General features: G+C 35.4%; 1 protein-coding gene and 1 non-coding gene across 7 annotated transcripts in view; one reads left to right on the top strand and one right to left on the bottom strand.

Annotated features, from left to right (window-relative positions):
* PKP4 (plakophilin 4) overlaps positions 1-19,228 on the bottom strand; it is a 251,341-nt gene that overhangs the window by 147,901 nt on the left and 84,212 nt on the right. For 5 of the 6 annotated variants that reach the window (XM_090280118.1, XM_090280126.1, XM_090280122.1 and 2 more), the window contains one exon: positions 18,096-18,232. In XM_090280118.1, the coding sequence (XP_090136244.1) occupies positions 18,096-18,232 (137 nt within the window). Of the gene's footprint in view, positions 1-17,879; positions 17,950-18,095; positions 18,233-19,228 lie in introns of those variants that run through there. The other variant, XM_090280132.1, reaches the window with a different exon arrangement.
* On the top strand, positions 4,702-4,808 carry LOC150022085 (U6 spliceosomal RNA). The gene has a single exon (XR_016513912.1). It is a non-coding gene; the product is annotated as a U6 spliceosomal RNA (small nuclear RNA).

Genomic DNA, 19,228 nt, shown 5'->3' with positions numbered 1-19,228 from the left:
AATATCTGAGTACTGTACATACCACCTACTAGATACTATTCTAGGTACTGGGATTAAAAAACTAAATAAGATAGATAACTTTGCTACTCCTGTGAATCAAAATGTTTGAATTAGAAAACTTGTGTTTTCCTAAAAAAGGAATGTTTCAGTTGAGATTACACTTGAAATTTATTCTTTTGTAAAGGAAAAAGGGTTCTGGTGCTGATGCTGGGAAATCTGTGTTCAACCTGCTTACAAATGTAACTTGAGATTCTGAGTTTTCTGGAGAGAAACCTAATGACATTATTAAAATACATTTAAATTTAAGAACCTGGGGTAGTACAATTTTTTCAAATGCAGGAACTAAAAAGTAAAGAAATAGAAACAAAACATTTAGGATCTCATCAATATTAATTACTCACAGTGGGCATATTCAGTAATTTCCTTCATATTTTTCAACATGGCAACAGCATGAAAAGTTCAATATGAGGATTTAAAACAAGTTGATTTCCATTACACTATTTTATAAGATGGCAACAGCATGAAAAGTTGAATGAGAATTTTAAAAAATTTTATATTTGTAGAATTTTTAAAAATGGCATATTAAAGCTTAAAGGGGAGATGAACTTAAAGCATTTCAAAATAGGAACTTATTGATAAACTAAGGGAATAAAATTTTACTTTACTCTCCACAGCACTTACTACAAATGTTAAGTAGAGAAACAAAACTATCTCCCAGGAAATGTAAAAATCAGTGTAATGATTCTGATTCTGGTCCTTTTTGGACCGCCAAGTAATCAAGTACAGCTCAGCTTAGCCTAAGAGTAACAAAAAGCAGGGTACAGTAAGGCATCTAGAGAAGAGAAGAGGTACAACAAGGCCTGGGTGCCAGAGCACTCACACTCTTTCCAAGTAGAGTATGGCATGAACTGCTGCTCTCAAGGCTGCTCAGCTAGAGGCTGTATTCCCAGCTTCTGGGACAGCTTGCTGTAGCCCACGTGACCAAGTTCTACACCTATGAGGAGCAGTTTCTTCTAGACCACTGGCTCGCCTGGTTCTTTATCCCAACCTGTTGTCCTGGACCTAATGACAGTTGACAGCTGCCTCAGACTCAGAGACAGAGATCACATGGCAAAGCTTCCATGGCTAGCGGGACCACTATTCTCTGGAATGTTTTGTGAGAGAGAAATATATTACCTTTTTATTTAAGTCATGATTTTGATGTTTTATTTTTACAGCAACTAAACCTGAAACAATATTAAGAAATATTTATGACAGAACTTCTAGAATCTAGCTGCCTCAGCTCCTATTCTGAAACTTAGCAAACATATTCTGAACACCTTTACTGGGTTGAAAGCATCTTCACTGAAGTATGCAAATGGAAAGCAGGGATCATGTCCTCTATTTCTCTGAAACTGTCTAATACAGAGCTGATTGTGAGGTGGCAGGGTAAGGAAAATGAAGTAAGTTCAAACTGCAGGCTTTAGGGTCAGAAAACTCCATAGAATTGAATCCTTTGTTAATCCCTGGCTTCTAACCATATGTGTAAACTTGAGCTAGTTCAGTTATCAAACAAATAACAATTGAGTGCCTGTTATGCAGCAGACCCCATTCTAGGCATCTGTATGGATGATAGTATTTACATTCTGGTAGACTTAATTTTCACAAACTCTTTAAGCTTCAGCTTCCCGATCTGCACAATGGGGATAACAATAATGACAGACTTATAGAACTGTTGTGAGGATTATATGAGGTGATATAGACAAAGTGCTTAGTCAGTGTCATATATTGGGTTGGCCAAAAAGTTAGTTCGGTTTTAAAGTATTCCAATAAAAATGAAAGACACATTTTTTTCATTTTCACCAATAAATGTACTGAAAATGTATTCACCATTTTGTTCCATTATCTTCTACCATCTTTTAGGCAACTTTATAATTCCATCTTCCCAAAACTTTTTGTCTTTTTGAGCAAATAACTATTCCAGGTGCCTCTGGCAACCTTCCAGGGAATTGAAATTTACTTCCATTAACAGAATTTTGTAAAGACCGAAATAAATGGAAATCTGAAGGTGTAATGTCTGTTGAATGTGACAGATGAAACAGAACTTCCCAGACAAGCTGTAACAGTTTTTGCCTGGTCATCAAAGAAACACATGCTTTTGCGTTATCCTGATGGAAGATTATGTGTTTTCTGTTGACTTATTCTGGATGCTTTCTGTCAAGGGCTGCTTTCATATAGTTTAATCGGGAGCAGAACTTGTTTGAATTAATCACTTGGCTTTCCAGAAGGAGCTCATAATAGAGGACTCCATTCCAATCCTACCATATATACAACACCACCTTCTTTGGATGAAGGCCGACCTTTGGTGCGGTTGGTGGTGGTTCATTTCGCTCACCCCACAATCTCTTCCATTTCACATTATTCTAAAGTATCCATTTTTCATTACCCATAACAATTTGTTTTAAAAATTGAATGTTTTCATTGTTTAAGTAGAGAATCACCTGTGGACAAACATGGTGAAGTAGGTTTGTTTTGCTTATGTGGAACCAAAACATCAAAGTGATTAACACAACCAAGATGGTGCACATCAATTTTCAATGCTTGATTTGAATATTTTGAGTCTGTTGGCCATATCTTGTGTGGTATAATATCGATTATTCTCAATTAATGTCTTGATTTGATCACTATCAACTTCAACTGGTCTACCTGACTGGGGAGCATCATCTACTGACAAATCTCCGGCACAAAACTTTGCAAACCACTTTTGACACATTTGATGAGTCACAGCACCTTCACCATACACTGCACAAATCTTTTTTTGTTTTGAATTTCAGTTGCACTTTTACCTTTCTTGAAATAATAAAGCATAATATGCCAAAAATGTTGCTTATTTTCTTCCATTTTCAATATTAAAATGGCTACACAAAAACTCACCAATTTTGTTAAGTTTTTTTAAATGCACACTGATCACAGCTGTTATGATACAATCTGACAAAATAGTTTCAAATGAAGTTAAAGACAACTAAGTGCTACTAGATCCATCCTATGTAAAAAACCAACATGAACTTTTTGGTCAACCTAATACATTGGATTCAATGATTATTAACAATAATTAAGAAGTGTAAATAATTTGTACTTAGTGTATAGACACTCACTAAATGCCACAGAATCACAGCACTATTCCTCAGCATCCAATAAGAAAAGCACATCAGGAATTGTTATGTCCAATTGGAGTTTGTTATTCATTTTATCTGTAATGTCTTATCTTTTCTTATCTCTCCATCTATTTGATAGGAATTATAGACATGTCTTATAGACAAATAAGAAGGCTTACCGAACAATATATTACAGAGCACTTGGGTCCTAATATTAAAATAGTAAAAACTTTCAAGAAATAACTCATCTTTGTAAACTTATTTAAGTAAATGAATGGATTCTTATTCAATATAATTTGGGAATCTTCTTTAAGATTCAAAACAGAACATTACTCTCTTTCTATGATGGTATTAGTACCTGGAAGAAACCAGACTGCTTCAGCATATCACCCTGCACTGTGAATCAGAACATACCACTTCCACCCAGCCACTGCTCATGTTCTCAAAACAACTGTTGGCTTCTCAGATCCAGCAGAGAGCTCTTTCAGAATAATCATGCTACATTATTTTTTACTGCAGAATGTTCAAGTGCATTTCAGGGAAGGAGCAATCCTATGGCATGTTCTAACCAGAAAAAAAAAGGGGGGGATTGTGTCAACTCACCAAACAAAATTGAAAGACTGGAATTAAAGCTTTCTGGTAGAGGAAGATGAAAAATAAATTAATGTCCTGCAGGAAATAATGAGAAATAGAGTAGACAATACTCCACACTGGGTGTGTCTTCATCTTGCTACAGCAGTCTCAGGGGCAATTAGATTTAAATGCCAGCTTTTTTCACTAAAAAACCCAAAGAAAGAAAACTTTACTATTCATGAAACATCATAAAAATCTGGCCATCTAGTAAGTACCAAGCAATTAATTAGCATTTTCGATATATGACCTACAGCCTACAAACTGAGCATTATTATTGTAATTTTACAGAGGAGTAAATAGGCTATGAGAAGTTAGGGGCCTGCCCAATACCATAAAGTTATTTGTAGGAGTCTGGATATGAACCTAGGATAGCTTGACATCAATGCCTGTATTCTTCCCACCAAACCAAGATAAATGTAAAAACTAATGAATTTATTAGAAGAATACAGTGAAACTCTATATAAATTCACAGATAAGTCTGGATTATCAGATTATTACTATAAATAATGAGGAAGGTAACATTTAAAAGTATTTATTATCATAGAGTGATGTCCTCAGGACAAACTGAAGTCCCCAGGGCTCTGTGCGCCTCTTCTAGAGGGTCCCAGGGGCTTGCTGGCTGTGAGGATGCTCTCAGGTGACCACTTGATATTTTTCAGAGCTGTCAAGGTACTTGCCCTTTCAACTTGCCAGTGCTAATATGCTATAAAAATTATAACTTGTATTGGTCAATATAGTTTCCTCAAGATGTTTAAAAACCTATTTAGAGAAGTGAAAATGCTAGCTAAAACAGCCACAGAATAGCGAACTGGATCTTGTGCTTTGTGGTATGTTGTGGCTAATCTATTCTGTTTTATTTTGCATTTCTAGTCTGCCTGGGATAAAGGACTTCAAAGCTAGGACATTATTTTTCAGATACAAGAATTGTACTGGAGTGCTCGCTTCGGCAGCACATATACTAAAATTGGAACGATACAGAGAAGATTAGCATGGCCCCTGTGCAAGGATGACACGCAAATTCGTGAAGCGTTCCATATTTTTGGAGAGAAATTGGGGGAAAAGGGGACAACTGTAATTGAAAAACCAAAATAAAAAAAATTAAAAAAAAATAAATAAATAAAATAAAAAATGAAAAAAAAAAAAAAAAGAATTGTACTGGAAATGGCTCCATATTTTTTACATAGCTCTAGTCATAAAATTCGGCAGTTCTAATTACTAGATTTACCTTCTCCTGTGTAAGAATATATCATAAGGGAACATTTAGACAGTATACTGATATGAGCTCTGCCAGTTCAAATAAATCAGTCAGCGTGATTACAACTGGCTGTGGATTGCGTCCAGGTTATGGAAGGCAAGAATAGATTATGGGTATGTGTCACCGTAGCAGTGACAAATTTTCAACTTTGTATTTCTTCAGGCTTAGATATGACTCACTAAGGCTATATTTTAAATGAAATACTGCTGGAAGCATTTAAAAGCTAGAAAATATACTCATGTCAGTATAGATCCTCCCCCCAAGAGATGTGTGATATTTCAAAATGTAGTCAGTCTACTGTCACTAGGCTGATGGGTTTGAAGGGCTGATGTCTGCACAAGCAAAAGAAGCCAAAGTGTGGTGTGGTCCTGGTGAAAATGCAAAGACCACCATATTACTTTAGAAGTAAACATCCACTTTTGACAAATCTCTTTTGCTTACTAATTTTGTGCAGAACTGATTTTCCTAATAGAAAGGAAAAAATGGTCAGATATAAGCTATCATATATATGTCACGGAAAAACGTTTTTATTTAAACCTTGAATAGCCCCCTCCTCCTTCGTTTTGGGGACAAGAGACTTCTTCTCCCCTCATCTCTCCTAGGCAATTGACATCAGTTTGATGTGCATTGGCATACCTGTGTTTGGTTTCCTACTTTTTCCCAAGATAATGCAAACATTTTCAACGAATATGTATTCAACAATTATTGAGACCTGGTTAGTGCCAGACACTATTCTCAGCTGGAATAAAGTGGCAAGCAACTTTGGAGTTTATCTCCTGCAGTAGGGCAGTCTACAAAATGGGTATTTTATAAACTGCATCTTCTTTCTCTTAACAATACATTGTAAAATTCCTGGTATATATATACGTACTTAACTATTTTAGTAAGACTGGAACCATTATCCTCATTTTATAAATAAGGACACAGGAACCTCCTCCTGAAGTAGCCTGCTCAAGGCCACACAGAAAAGTCAGCAGTAGAAATAGAAGTGTCTGCTCTTAGCACTGTGCCATGATACCCTCCTAAATCTGAAAGTTGCTATCACAGTCATGCTAAATTTTCTATTTCAACCATAATTCATCTAACAAGTTTTCCAAGTCTTGTAACCTATATAAACGTCTTTTTTTCCCCTTCTTTGTCAACCTAAACTATGGTAACTTATTATTTTTGTGAAGTCATAACTCCCATCATATTATTTTGTGGCTTTAAATTTTTTATTAAGCATTGACATCTTTTTTCTAAGAGGTTTGGAAAATATCAAGAGAAAAACATCCGAAGATACCTACTCAACATTTAGGAGTGTCTCCTGTTTCATTAATGAGGGCACATTTATGAGTGTATATATTCATAAATATGTATTTCTATAGTAAAATTCTATGCATATGGGTTAGATGCCTTAACTTCTCATTTGTATTGTGAACATTCCCCCATGTAAAGCCTATCATATACATGTAACTATTCTGTAATCATTCTACTTTTAATGGACAATCAGGTTGTTGCTAATTTTTAGATATTATGAACATCATTGATATATTTGTGTTAACAAGTAATATTTCTTTAGATTGGATCCCAACATTAGAATTACTGAATCAAAGATATACTATTTTTAGATCTTTAAAGTAATTTGCAAAACGATAGTGCCAATTTATTCTTATCAACACTGCATGAAATTGTGACTATCACTGCATTCACACTGCTTTATCTTGAACTGTTGCCAATTTGAAAGGCACATATATTCTCATTTTAATTTGTATTGCTCTAATTATTAGTGAGGTAAGAACATTATTTCATATACATATGGGTCATTTATATCCCTTCTTTTGCCAACTATTTTTTTAAATATGTTTTATTGATTATACTCTTACAGTTGTCCCAATTTCCCTTCCCTCTGCTCCCCTCCACCCAGTGACGCCCCTCCCTCCAGTTGTTCCCCCCTTTTAGTCCATGTCCATTGGTTGTGCATATAGTTCTTCTCAGCCTCTTCCTGTCTACTCCATTCCCTCCTACTATGCTTCTTAATTCCTGTACCATCTCCTTCCCTTACCCCTCCCTGCTGACCTCCCCCAATATGTTCCCCATACCTATAGTACTTTTTCCACTCTCATTGCCTAGTTTGCCTTTGTTTCAATTCCCTAGCTTCTGTTGTTGTTTCTTGTGATGCAGTTTTCATTTTAGTGTTCATTGTTTTGATCCTCCTTTTTCTAAACCAGTCCCTTTAACATCTCATATAACAGTGGTTTGGATCTAATGAACTCTTTCAGTTTTATTTTGTCCTGGAAGCACTTTCTCTGCCCTTCTATTCTGAATGACAACTTCGCTGGATAGAGTATTCGTGGTTGTAGGTTTTTGCTTTTCATTACTTTGAATATTTCTTGCCAGTCCCTTCTTGCCTGCAGAGTCTCCCTTGAGAAATCAGCTGATAGTCTAATTGGAACCCCTTTGTACATGATTCTTTTCTTCTCTCTTGCTGCTTTTAAGATTCTCTCTTTATTTTTAACTTTTGACATTTTGATTATAATGTGTCTTGGAGTGGTTCTCCCTGGGTCCAGTTTTTCTGAAACTCTCTGTGCTTCCTGGACCTGTAAGTCTATTTCCTTCCCCAAGTTTGGGAAGTTCCACTTTATTATATTTTCACTTAATTTTTCAATTTCTAGTTCTTCTTCTTCGCCCTCTGGCAAACCAATGATTCTTATGTTGGGTGTTTTATAGCTGCCCCATAGGTTTCTGATTCTCTCATAATTTTCCTTGCTTCCTGTTTCCTCTCTCCACATTGGTTGACTGTTTGTCCCTTCTCTGTGTTCTGGTTTGTTGATTTGAACTCTGGATTTTATTTTCTCACCACTTGTCTCGTATGTGGTTTTGTTCTTTTCAGTATGAGTGGTTTTCAATCCTTTCTCATCTTTTTCCAAATCTTTTGTGAATTCTGTAAGCCACCTGATAACAATGGCCCTGAACTGAGCCTCTGACAGGTTTCTTATTTGTTCATCTGTCAGATTCTTCATCTATTGCCTAGTGAGCTGCGCCACCAGGATTTCTATAGTTGTCTGCCTCATTTTGATAGATGTGTTTTGTTTTCTTGGGCTGGCTATAGGGGGCAGTGCCTGTGTACTCGTCACAACCCAGCGACCGGCGGCAATCCGCAACCTTTTTCGCCGCGCTGTGGCCCTTTGTTGTCACTACCCAGCGACCGGTGGCGATCCGCAACCTATTTCGCAGGGCTGTGGCGCTTTGTGGTCACTACCCAGCAACCGGCGGCTGTCCATCAACCTTTTTCGCCGTGCTGTGGCGCTTTGTGTGGGGCGGGGGTCCAAGATGAATTCCTGCCGTTACTCTCTGCTGGGAGACTCGAGTCCGTCCTCCCACCCTCTGGGCCTCACCGTCCGAGGGAATGAGGGGGCTGCTTTTCCCAGCATTGGGGTCGGGAGCTGCTGTGGCTCAACTGCAGCCAAGATTGTTCTCCCTGCCGCTGTCCCTGGTGCTACCACAAAGAGCACCATCCACCTTCGCTCCTCTTACCTGCCCGACGAGCGCCGCTGGTTTATAACTTCGTATGTTGGGCTTCTATGTAGTTTTATTTTCTGGAATTTCTAGTTATCTTTTGTTTTGAGGTAGTTGTATTCCTCTCTAGTTGTAGAGGGAGACCGAGCGTGTCCGTCTAAGCCTCCACCTTGGTCGGAAGTCTGCCAACTGTCTATTAATGTCAAATACCCCCCTTTTACTAGGTAGTTACTGCCTTTCCTTACTCATTTGTAATTACTCAGCATAGATTGCATTCATTTTATTCACTCATTAGATGGGTATCTGCTAAAGAGTTGCTGCTTACCTTGTCCTGTGCTAAAGACACAATTCTTATCTTTCATAGTCCAGAGCACCTTTGGAAGTTTCCTTACAAGAATTTTTCTAAATGAGTACATAACTTCACCAAACTAAGATCATATTATGAACACTGATATTTTAAGAACAATTAAAACAATATTCATTTGTCCAAGAAAGATGGTGACATGTATAAGAATTTGTTCCAGCTGAAACTGCATATTTTTTGCCTTTGCAATTTAAAAAGGCAATAAACCAGACGTAAGTCATTCAAAGTCAGTTTACAGGCTGTAAAACATCTTAAGTGCTGGGACAATGAAAAATGCCACTATATTACTGTAAGACTCTGCTTTGATTGACTATTTTCTCCTTCTGGAGTGTTTAAAAGACTAAGAAGTTTAGCTACTATTATCAAGAATAAATCAGAATAGTAATAATGGCAAATAGTGAAAATCATCAAACAGAGTAACATATCCACCTGAAATACTTGAAGTAGTACGTAGCTTGCAGACCAAAAGAAGCAGGAGAAGAAATGCTGATAGCACGCAATAATCCTTGATTCTTGCTTTGGATTATTAATTGAGTAAGAAAAAAATGTACTAGTTATTTTACAACATGAATTTCTTACTCTTGAATCTCAAATTAAACTTGATTACTCTCTGAAGAGAACACATCTTCTATTATCAAAAATAGTATCAGGGTACAAGATGGGACATACTTCATGAGCCTCTGAATATCTGAGAATATCTTTTTAATTGTTCACATATTAAAGACAATGTAGCTAGGTATAAAACTCTTCAATTATAAGAATTTTTCCTTCAACACTCTAAACACATAGTTTTATGATCTGATAGCTACTGTTTCATCAAAGCTAAATGTCAGTCGGATTTTACCTTCTACAGATAAAGCACTTCTTTTATCTGAATTTTTGTAGTTTTTTCCTCCCCTTTTTCCTTGTAAATTTAAAGATTTGTCAAGGTTATTGCTAGAAAAAACTTTGTCTTTTCCATAGGTGATGTTTGGAATGTGATGACCCCTTCAAATCTCTATATTCAGGTATTTATTTTCAGCTCAGAAAAACTTTTAACATTATATTTAAGTACTGGTTCTGTTCTAGCTACTCTGAAATCTTTCTAAAGGATATCCACAAAGTACTTTAACAAAAATTCTCTTTTCCATTATACTTTGGTAACTGAAAAATCAAGATCCTGCTGTTAACAGTGTACATTAAACAAAAACAAGATTCACTTCATTAAGAAACAATGAGAAAACGGTGCAATGGGAAAACTCCAGCACTCTCCCACTTCCAAAAGTTATAGCTTTAAATCAAGAAACACGAGGTAGCTAAGGTCGTGAATAGAAAATAGAGGTGCTGATTTAGTACACACTTAACCAGGCTTACTCTTTCTTTTAAAAAACAAAACATTTATAAAAATATTTTGCAAAGGGGCGAAATAATAGTTCACATCAAATTTATGATGAAAATCAGTTTCTACAGGAATAACAGAATAAAGAAAGGCTAAATATAAGGGAAATAGTAAGAATTACTTCCCTTATATGCAGTGGCTAAGGACCTTTATCTTGATTTATATTTTAGGAATGATTTTAGGAAGACTTACAAATCAAATACATGCCTATTAGGGTAGGTGATACCACATGACTAATACATTTTTAATGTCATGCTGCTTTATAGAAATTTTCATATGTAAAAGTCTAAAAATTTAAAAGCTTACAAATTAAAGCCTATATATTGAAATGCCCTGAATTCCAAATTTTAAAAGAAGACTAAATTTTCCTTCAAGAGCTAAGAGATTTCAATTCTAAGAAAACTATCTTCCAATTTATGATAGCCAAAATCATACTGGAAATATGATTTAAATAGAATTTAATTATATAACATGCATTTGTCTTCAAGTTTCAAATATGTGCTTTTTGAGTTTGCTTGCAGACTGTTTCTATTATTTGTAAACCCTGTATTATTAAGGTTTAAGTGCATAAAACCTCACAGTTCTTGAAGATAAAGCATATATTTGTCCTTGAACTACTTGAAAAGAACTATACATTTTAAAAGACTTGTCTTAGGAATATCTAAAACAAAATAATCATAACCTAAATTACTTTACAGATCTAATCACTTTGGAAACAATACATTCATAAAATATAAACAGATGCAGTAAGGCCATATGAACCCTTTATGCAGAAGTAACAAAAATGGCAATTTAGAAATTGAGAACACTTAAAAGAGGAAGATACTGTTTTGCTATAACGATGGAATAACTTCAGGGTTGTACCTGAGGGGGAAAATATGTTTCTGAAATATTTTTCTCTCCAGAGGTAATTCTATAAAGAAAAATTATCACACAGTGCAGAGAATTCAGTGTTGAATGATCTGTCATCTATTTAATCTCACCAACTCAGCAGTCACTCATTTCAAATTTAATAGCATAAACTCTGCATCTACAGGGAAAAATTATTCTATATATTCATAATTTAATTCCAAATAGGAACTGTGAACAGAAAAGGAAATTATTTTAAACATGCATAATCTGGGTTGGCTTTAAGTATTAATAAAAAATATTCTATTGCTTTCAAATGTATAAGAAATGTAATGTTCATTCAGTGATAAATTTAACTTAAGATTCCCTAAGTTAACAAATCAAAATAAAACTGATATAATACATATATTTCTATAGCCTGCTTAAATTTGAAAAGGGGTAAAAGTACAAGGTTTTGGATTTTGTAGTTCCAATTAGTGAATATTCATAATGTGTCAATTACTGTACATAAAAGTATACAATATGGTTTGTGCCTCTGCGTTCTTCTGAGGGTAGAAACTATATGAAGCACATCATCTTTGTATGTTTCCTTACCACTCCCCTTCCCTACACCTTCCCTTTCCTGAGCTTTGCTCACAGGAAGCTGTCAATCAATATATTTTATTTCGTTAAAAGCAAGAATGAGTTAACTACAGAGGACTAGTGAGCACTTTTACATTCTAAGTTCATTAGCCCAATAAATATTTTGGGACACCTACTATGTATTCCACATCTTGTATATATGATCTAGCTATGTGCGAAAAGCCAGATAGCATCTGTTCTAATTCCTGGAATTTGTCAATGCACCTAAAAAATGTCTCTAATTGAATCAAATAGAATACTCAGTTATTCAAAATGTATTACTAGGATATGTAAGATTGGTGAACTTTTCTAACAGATCCAAACAATCATTTATCAGTCTCTCAGAAAACATGGGCAGATGTCAAAATATACGTAAGCTATAATTGTTGTTAGCTAACTTGGCAATCTACTTTTTTATGCTGCTGAGGGAATTTTTTTTTTGAACATTCAAATACTGAATAAACCTGTTGGCCACACTGTATTGTATTCTTTAATCATAGAGACACCTACATCATTAACACATGGAAAAGAAATATTACATTGTTACCATAGTACATGCAACTTAGGACAACTCATTTCCTGAGAACCAAGCATCAGAGTTCAGAATTCTTGAATCTTGGCCAAACAGTGTCATAAGAACTCTACCACTTGTGTGTGATGATGCAGTTCAGGCAAAGAAGACTCCACTATACATTACACAATAATTACAATTACCAGGATAATTCAGTTGCCAATTTAAAAATTACTAAATTACTAATAGAAAAAAATGTGAAGTTTAAGGCATTATACAAACTACACTTGTTTAGAATTGAAATAAAAATTCTGCCTTCTGCATGTGTGGTTGGGGTGTGTCAGAGAACTATTTCATTGTAAATAAACTTAGGGGTCAAATAAAAGGAAGTTGCAAAGGCAGGTGCACAACAGTTGAGTTGTTTCAGTTTCATAGGAATAAAGTAAATAATTGTACTGGAATTTGTTCAGTTCTGGGCATGCTGCCATACAGGAAGGGTGTGTAATTATTGAGGCTAATATATCCATGTAAAAATGAAGTAATATCAATATGGGCACAGTTGGGCTCCAAATTTCCTTATTTTATCTTCAAAAAGTAAGAATCTCTGATGACTCTCATTTCACTCTTTGAAATTTAAATATCACTTAAGTTATTACTGAAGGTAGAATTATAATTTTCACAAAAGTTGGAAAATATTATACTGAAAGATAGTGCTCTCTTTGAGAGCCTCACAAGTGAAGAACATTGCAATTTTCACTCAAAGATAACAAAAGAAGTGCACACAGTATCTAATTTAGGACTTCACCAGAGTAAGAGGAATTATTACAGATAGAATTATTATGTTTTACCAAATCTATTCTTTGTTTACCATTTCATGCTATCTAGAATGGCTGCAACCTTAAATCTGGATTCCAAAGTTCTCAAATCATAAACTGAAAATAAGAAGTGCGGTTTGTGGGTGAACAATGGAATGGAAGTTAGAGTGCCTGAGTAGGGCCAAGTTCAAACAGAGATCTCAATTATTCAAGCAACATCATGACAGAAGATAAAAGCATATAATAAGTAGTACATGTGTGATTTTACAGAATGTAAATCAACTTACATATTACATAGAGCTAAGAAATATACTTGTTAACCCTATCCATAATTAGCTATATGGTCTTTTAAAGTGTTTCTGTACTCTGGTTTCTCTTCAGATCGTATAAATCTTTTGCCTTTTTAAAGTGTGTTTCTAAAATCCAGAATCCTATCCTATCAATTATAAAAGTAAAGTTTACTCTGCCAATTGATAATAATAGCCTGTACATGGTCCTTGATTCACTGCTTCCTCTGAGCCTGTGAAGTCAGCATGCTGACACATCTAAGTTGCAGAAGTGGGAGCAAAGTTCTGGATGAGCAGCCAGTGTCTTATCAAATTCCAGTTCCTCTGCATGCAAAGATGTCCAGTCCATTTCAAGAGTGAATCTAGTATTTTAGTCTAGGTTTTCTGAAGAGAAAGGGAGCTTTGAAGATAACACATTTGGCCATAGATTGTTATCTTACTGTGTATAAGATATTATTAAGCTAGGCACTAGACCATTCTTAAATTTCCCAGATATTTGAAAACAATCAGAATACAAAAAAATTCCTTGTTTCCAAAATCTGTATTCATTTTGAACTCCCGGACTCTTATTAGGAGTTGAGCTGAACAGTAGAACCTGCCAAATAATGATCCTGATTATAGCCAACTGGTAGCTTAAAGTTCACTTGACACTTCCTGTAATTTCAGATTCAAGTCCAAGGATCACATTTCTTCATTATTCCCATGGGTTGACTTTTTACTTCTCTCAAAGCATGATCCTTAACTGAGAGACATTTCTTCAATGGTTTTCTATATTACCCAGTATAGAAGATACTGGTAGATATTCTTTGACATCACCAAGATAACCACATCCTAATTTTCCGCTATGTTAGACAGATGAGACATGAAATTTCTAACCTTATGCCATTTTTTGACCATCAATATGAAATAAAATTTAGTTTGCTTCACGCAGATTAGATTTAATTCCTAGATCAGTATGGATATATGAAATTCAAATTGTCTTAGGGACAAAAATATATAGCTGGGTTAGTTTCCTAGGTTCTGTCTTGAGATTCTCTTGCTTAGTAATGTTTCTGTAAACGTGGCCACAGGTCTCATAATCTTCAAAAAGCGGCCGGTTGGAGACAAATTAATCTGATAGCCAGTATTATTCATCCACTCCCTTCTTGAACAATCATTTAGTGTAGGCCTAATGTATTAAAGGGACTGGGGAGGAGCAGCTGGTAACGTGTGTCAAGCAAATGTATAAAACATGGCTCTGTCCTTAGGTAGCTCCAAAGAAGCATTTGATGAGTCACAGCAGCGTTATACGTAAAGTGCTAAAGGAGGTCAAGAGATTTGACTTCAGGCAGGGTGAACATGGCTTCAGGAAAGAGGTAGCAGTTGAACAGAAGTAGCCTCCTTCTTGCTATACGCCCAAGAGTAAGGACTTTAAAACAAAATAATTACACAGGTATGCACCTATGTGACTGACATAAATATGGAAGTTTATCACATTAAAAAAGAGAGGGAATGTGAAGATCATCATTTTTGTCAAGGAATGAGGAACAGCTTCTGCCTTCTAGATCCTAAAAAAGTGTGGCCCTATAGAGGAAAACTGAATTGTTTTTATGACACCCTAAAATCAATTTCAGATAGTAAAAGACTAATGATTTGTTAACAAACTGCTCTGGTTGCTTGTCATTTCCTTCTCACCTACTTTCCATAAATTGTCCAGGGGAACTATGCATCCATTACTTTAGTAGCTTGAATGGGATTTATTCAAGAACTCACACCTTTCCTCTCAAAATTTAGATGTGTGTTAAAAGATACCACTTTCTAATTCTTTAGCCAATTGCCTTGATGTTATGTTTGGGATTGCACAAAATGAGCATGTTAAAATAATTATTTTCACATGCTCTATTTCTTATAATATATACCTAAAACTGTTCTGTGAGACCACCATGGTGAAGTTTTGACAGTTTAATTGCATGCAGAAGTGAAATACTGTTACAGCATAAATATGGCTCAATATTGAGAATGTCTTCTTGACTTCAGATCAACGTCTAAAAGAAGGCTCGCTGAACCCCTATACATATACTTAAAAATAGAACCATCAGTTCTTCCTAAGAAGAGCTTTTTCTTATATAGAAGTGATGATGACAATGGTAATGTTAGCTCTTACTATGAGCACTATTGTATTTTACATAGGTTAATGTAATGTCCTCAATAACTATTATTATCCTCATTTTACAGAAGAGGAACTAAGGCATAGAGAAGTTAAGAAATCTTCCCAATATCACACAGTAAGTAGTGAGGCCAGAACAGGAATCCAGACCATCCACCCAGTTGCATTGAAAGGGCTCTCTTCCTTCTGTACCCTAATGAAACATCCTTCCTGAGATACAGCTGCCACCAAACAAGGTCTGTTCTTTGAGATCAGTGGAGCTAATACCACCAATCCATGGCTATGAGCACTGCACAGTAGTATGGCATAGTTTTAAATCAGTATGCTCCTCATCCAAGAATATGGCTCTGTTGACACAAAACATGATCAAGGACATAATATAATATTAACTATTCCACTTGAGTCTAACACAACTAAGAATGTCACATTCTAATATTTCAAAATCAAATATATAAGACAAGTAGTAAATGGCTTTCTTATTCCTAAGTTTCTAACTTTCCTGTGTTCTGTCTCATTGGGCAGATGATAGGGAGTGACATAGTTTAGAAAAATCCTAAGAAATTAAGACAACAGACTAAAATTAGAGTATCTTGCCTGGTGCCACAAAAATCTTATGCAACCTAGCATTAGCTACTTAAAGTTAGGTGAGTATCTTGGAACAAGAGATAGATACAGTCTCTTGGGTTGAATGACTGAAATACTGACTAAGCACTGACAAGTAACTTTAAAAGAAATTAAGAATGAAAACTGTAAATGTATATTAATGAACTTAAATTCTTAGAACAGGATAGAAGCAAAGAGTAGAATATATCCTCCTACTACAAAAAAAAAGAAAATAGCCCTGGCTGCTGTGGCTCAGTGGACTGAGCGTTGGCCTGAGAGCCAAGTGTCGCTGGTTCGATTTCCAGTCAGGGCACATGACTAGGTTGCACGTCAGGTCCCCAGTTGGGGGCGCAAGTGAGATGCAACCACACAGTGATGTTTCTCTTCCTTTCCTTTCCCCTCTCTCTAAAAATAAAATAAACAAACAAATAAATTTTAAAAAATAATAAAGAAATCTGGGAGATATAATTCTTGTAATAAATGATAAATATCCCTACTTTTTGGCTGTCTTAAGAAACTGGAACCCTTCTTGTTATCTCCTAGTCCATATCCATTCAGAATACTATTTATTGACAAAAGATAAAATTTTGAAGTCATATGAAGCCACTAAGATATTCGAGTCCCAAAGTCATGACAGGTTTCCAATTTTCTTCAACATTCAGGGTATCTGGTCAAGATACTAAAGTTCCTGTTGCTATGTTTATGAAAACAGTTTCTAGTTCTAAGTCAGTTCTGGGCCTTTCGATAAATTTACCACCATGTTTCACAAAAAAAGCAATATACTTTATGAGCCCCCAATAAATCACAGCCTTTTCATTTTACAGCTCCTTGGGTCAAATCTTGACAATCACAAAGTACTATAAATAAATCGTTTTTTCCTCCTAAAAGTGACAGAAGCTTAGATAATCTATGATTTGGCGAAAAATAAAAATAATACTGACTATAATTTTCTATCTGTCTCCTCAAATTCTTACATTGTAGAATGTTTAAAAACTAATTTCAGGGAGGAATGGAAAATATTTTGATATCTTGATATTAGAATAAGTTGTGAAATCAGTTTTCTTGAAAATACAGCTCTAATGTTAGACATGCCATAGTTCTAATTCTTTTCTACCACACACCTAGCTCTTAGTTACAGCAAACAGTAAAATAATGAGGTATTAAATATTCTTTTACCCTTTGTCATCATTAGTCATTTACACTGCTGATATCAATTTTAAAAAGAATATTCCAGCAAATATACAGGTAAGTTTATATCTCTTGAGAAAAAATGACCCAAGGTTTTAATAAAATTTTTTAAATTAATAATTAGATTATATCTAACACAATAACCCTCACAGAGGGCATATATTTTTGTACTGTTTTGGAAAAGAAATCTATCCCTGTAGCTTTAAATTTACATTCACCTTATTAAACTTTTAAAACTAAGAAATTAAATTTAGGAATTCCAATTCTCTAAGCACAACAGATAAGATCTAACCGCTAAGATCTAATCTGAAAGGGCTTCCTTGGGTCTGAAGGATAAATAGTATTCAGGGCTTTAAGAAAATCAACATAAAGATGACGTTGAAGCCAACTGGCACAGTTTGACAAGTATTAGAACACTAGTTCACGAAATGAATATACTTTGATTCAGACAAACACAACAAATATAGTCTTTATCACATCTAATACCTCCTGATAGAAAAGCCAGCGATGTTAACTATGCTTTACAAAGCTTTGCGTGCATGCACACACTCTGCAATGAGAGACAGAGACACCGATCACCATCAATATTGTCCTTACTTGCAGACGTACAAGTATCCTGCATGTTCCGATTCTGACTGGCACCTGGAGCAGCTCTACATGCCAGTCATCCCAGTGTACTCAGGGATGTAAACACCTTATAATTAGAAAACGTGAAGGCGTCAAGGACGTTAAGCAAATTTAAAACACATCCAAGATTAATTTTTAAAGGCACTGAAGAAATAATTAGTTGCAAATTCCAATAAGAGAATGTACCTGCTCCTTCACAGAAGCTAGAATAGTGGTGGCTGTGGTCTCGGTTTCCATGCCTGGGCCAGTGGAGGCAGCTTCCTGGCGGATCTGTGGTTGCCCCTCCTCCACCAATGAGGCCTGCTCAGGAGCTGGCATTCCTCCTGCAATCAAGCAGACAAAGGGTTAACACTTTCTCGAGGGCTCCTCTGTAAAAAGACAGGAGCTGAGGATTTGCAGACAGTTCCTAGGAAGTACTACAGACTTCTACACACAATGATCAAAATTCCTTACATATATTCAATTTTTAGAAGGCAGCATCTAGACCAAAAGTTTAGCAGGTACTACCAAATACTAAAAAATAAATTTAAAAGTAACGATAATAAATTCTAAGAAAATATTTAAACAACATAGTCAAAAATGATGGAAAGGGTTGGGGAGGAGGGCTCTTAAATTAAAATTTTACTAAGGACAATAGAGTTATTAGAAGCTTGTTAAACTGAAGAATCTTGTAATCAGATAACCAGTAAGTAATATGATTATCTTATCATTTAAAAAAATAATAAACACTCTATATTGCTATAATGACCAGTTTTCAAAAAGGTATACACACAAGAAGACATCTACAAATGCACAGAAGAGGCTTATGTAATTGAATATGAATTTATTCTTGCCATATTAATAAGCAGAAACAGGCAATGGGTCTGATGAGTTTCTGCATTTCCCCTTTCTGAAGACTCCTCAAGCCTGCTCTAGCAGTTGAATTCTCCATCTCCCATTTCCATGTTACCCAAGGCTCAGGTGGACACAATGCTGCATGGACGAGTTTCCTCAAGTATGACTAGAAGTAGAAGCTTCAGACTTGTGAAGTAAGTGGGACTAGAATCAAAACCTAAATGACCTTGGACAAGTTACCATGTCACTGAACACCATTTTCCTCACTTATAAAAAATGCACTTACTAATGTAACACAATGGGATGATTTTATGAGAATCTATTTTTTTAGTACATGTGGTATGCTGAGATGTAAAATACACTTAAAATATCATCAGCTGGATAAAGTAACTCATTGTTGCATTTATCAAGTGCTCATTAAAGAAATGAGGTCTATGAAGAAAAAAAAGCTACACATAAAGATCCTATATTAGCATTTAAGACAT

The sequence above is a fragment of the Furipterus horrens genome, unplaced genomic scaffold (assembly GCF_987537825.1).
Source record: "Furipterus horrens unplaced genomic scaffold, mFurHor1.1.pri manual_scaffold_1, whole genome shotgun sequence".
Taxonomy (NCBI): domain Eukaryota; kingdom Metazoa; phylum Chordata; class Mammalia; order Chiroptera; family Furipteridae; genus Furipterus; species Furipterus horrens.
This window is presented reverse-complemented; position numbering and strand designations above follow the sequence as displayed.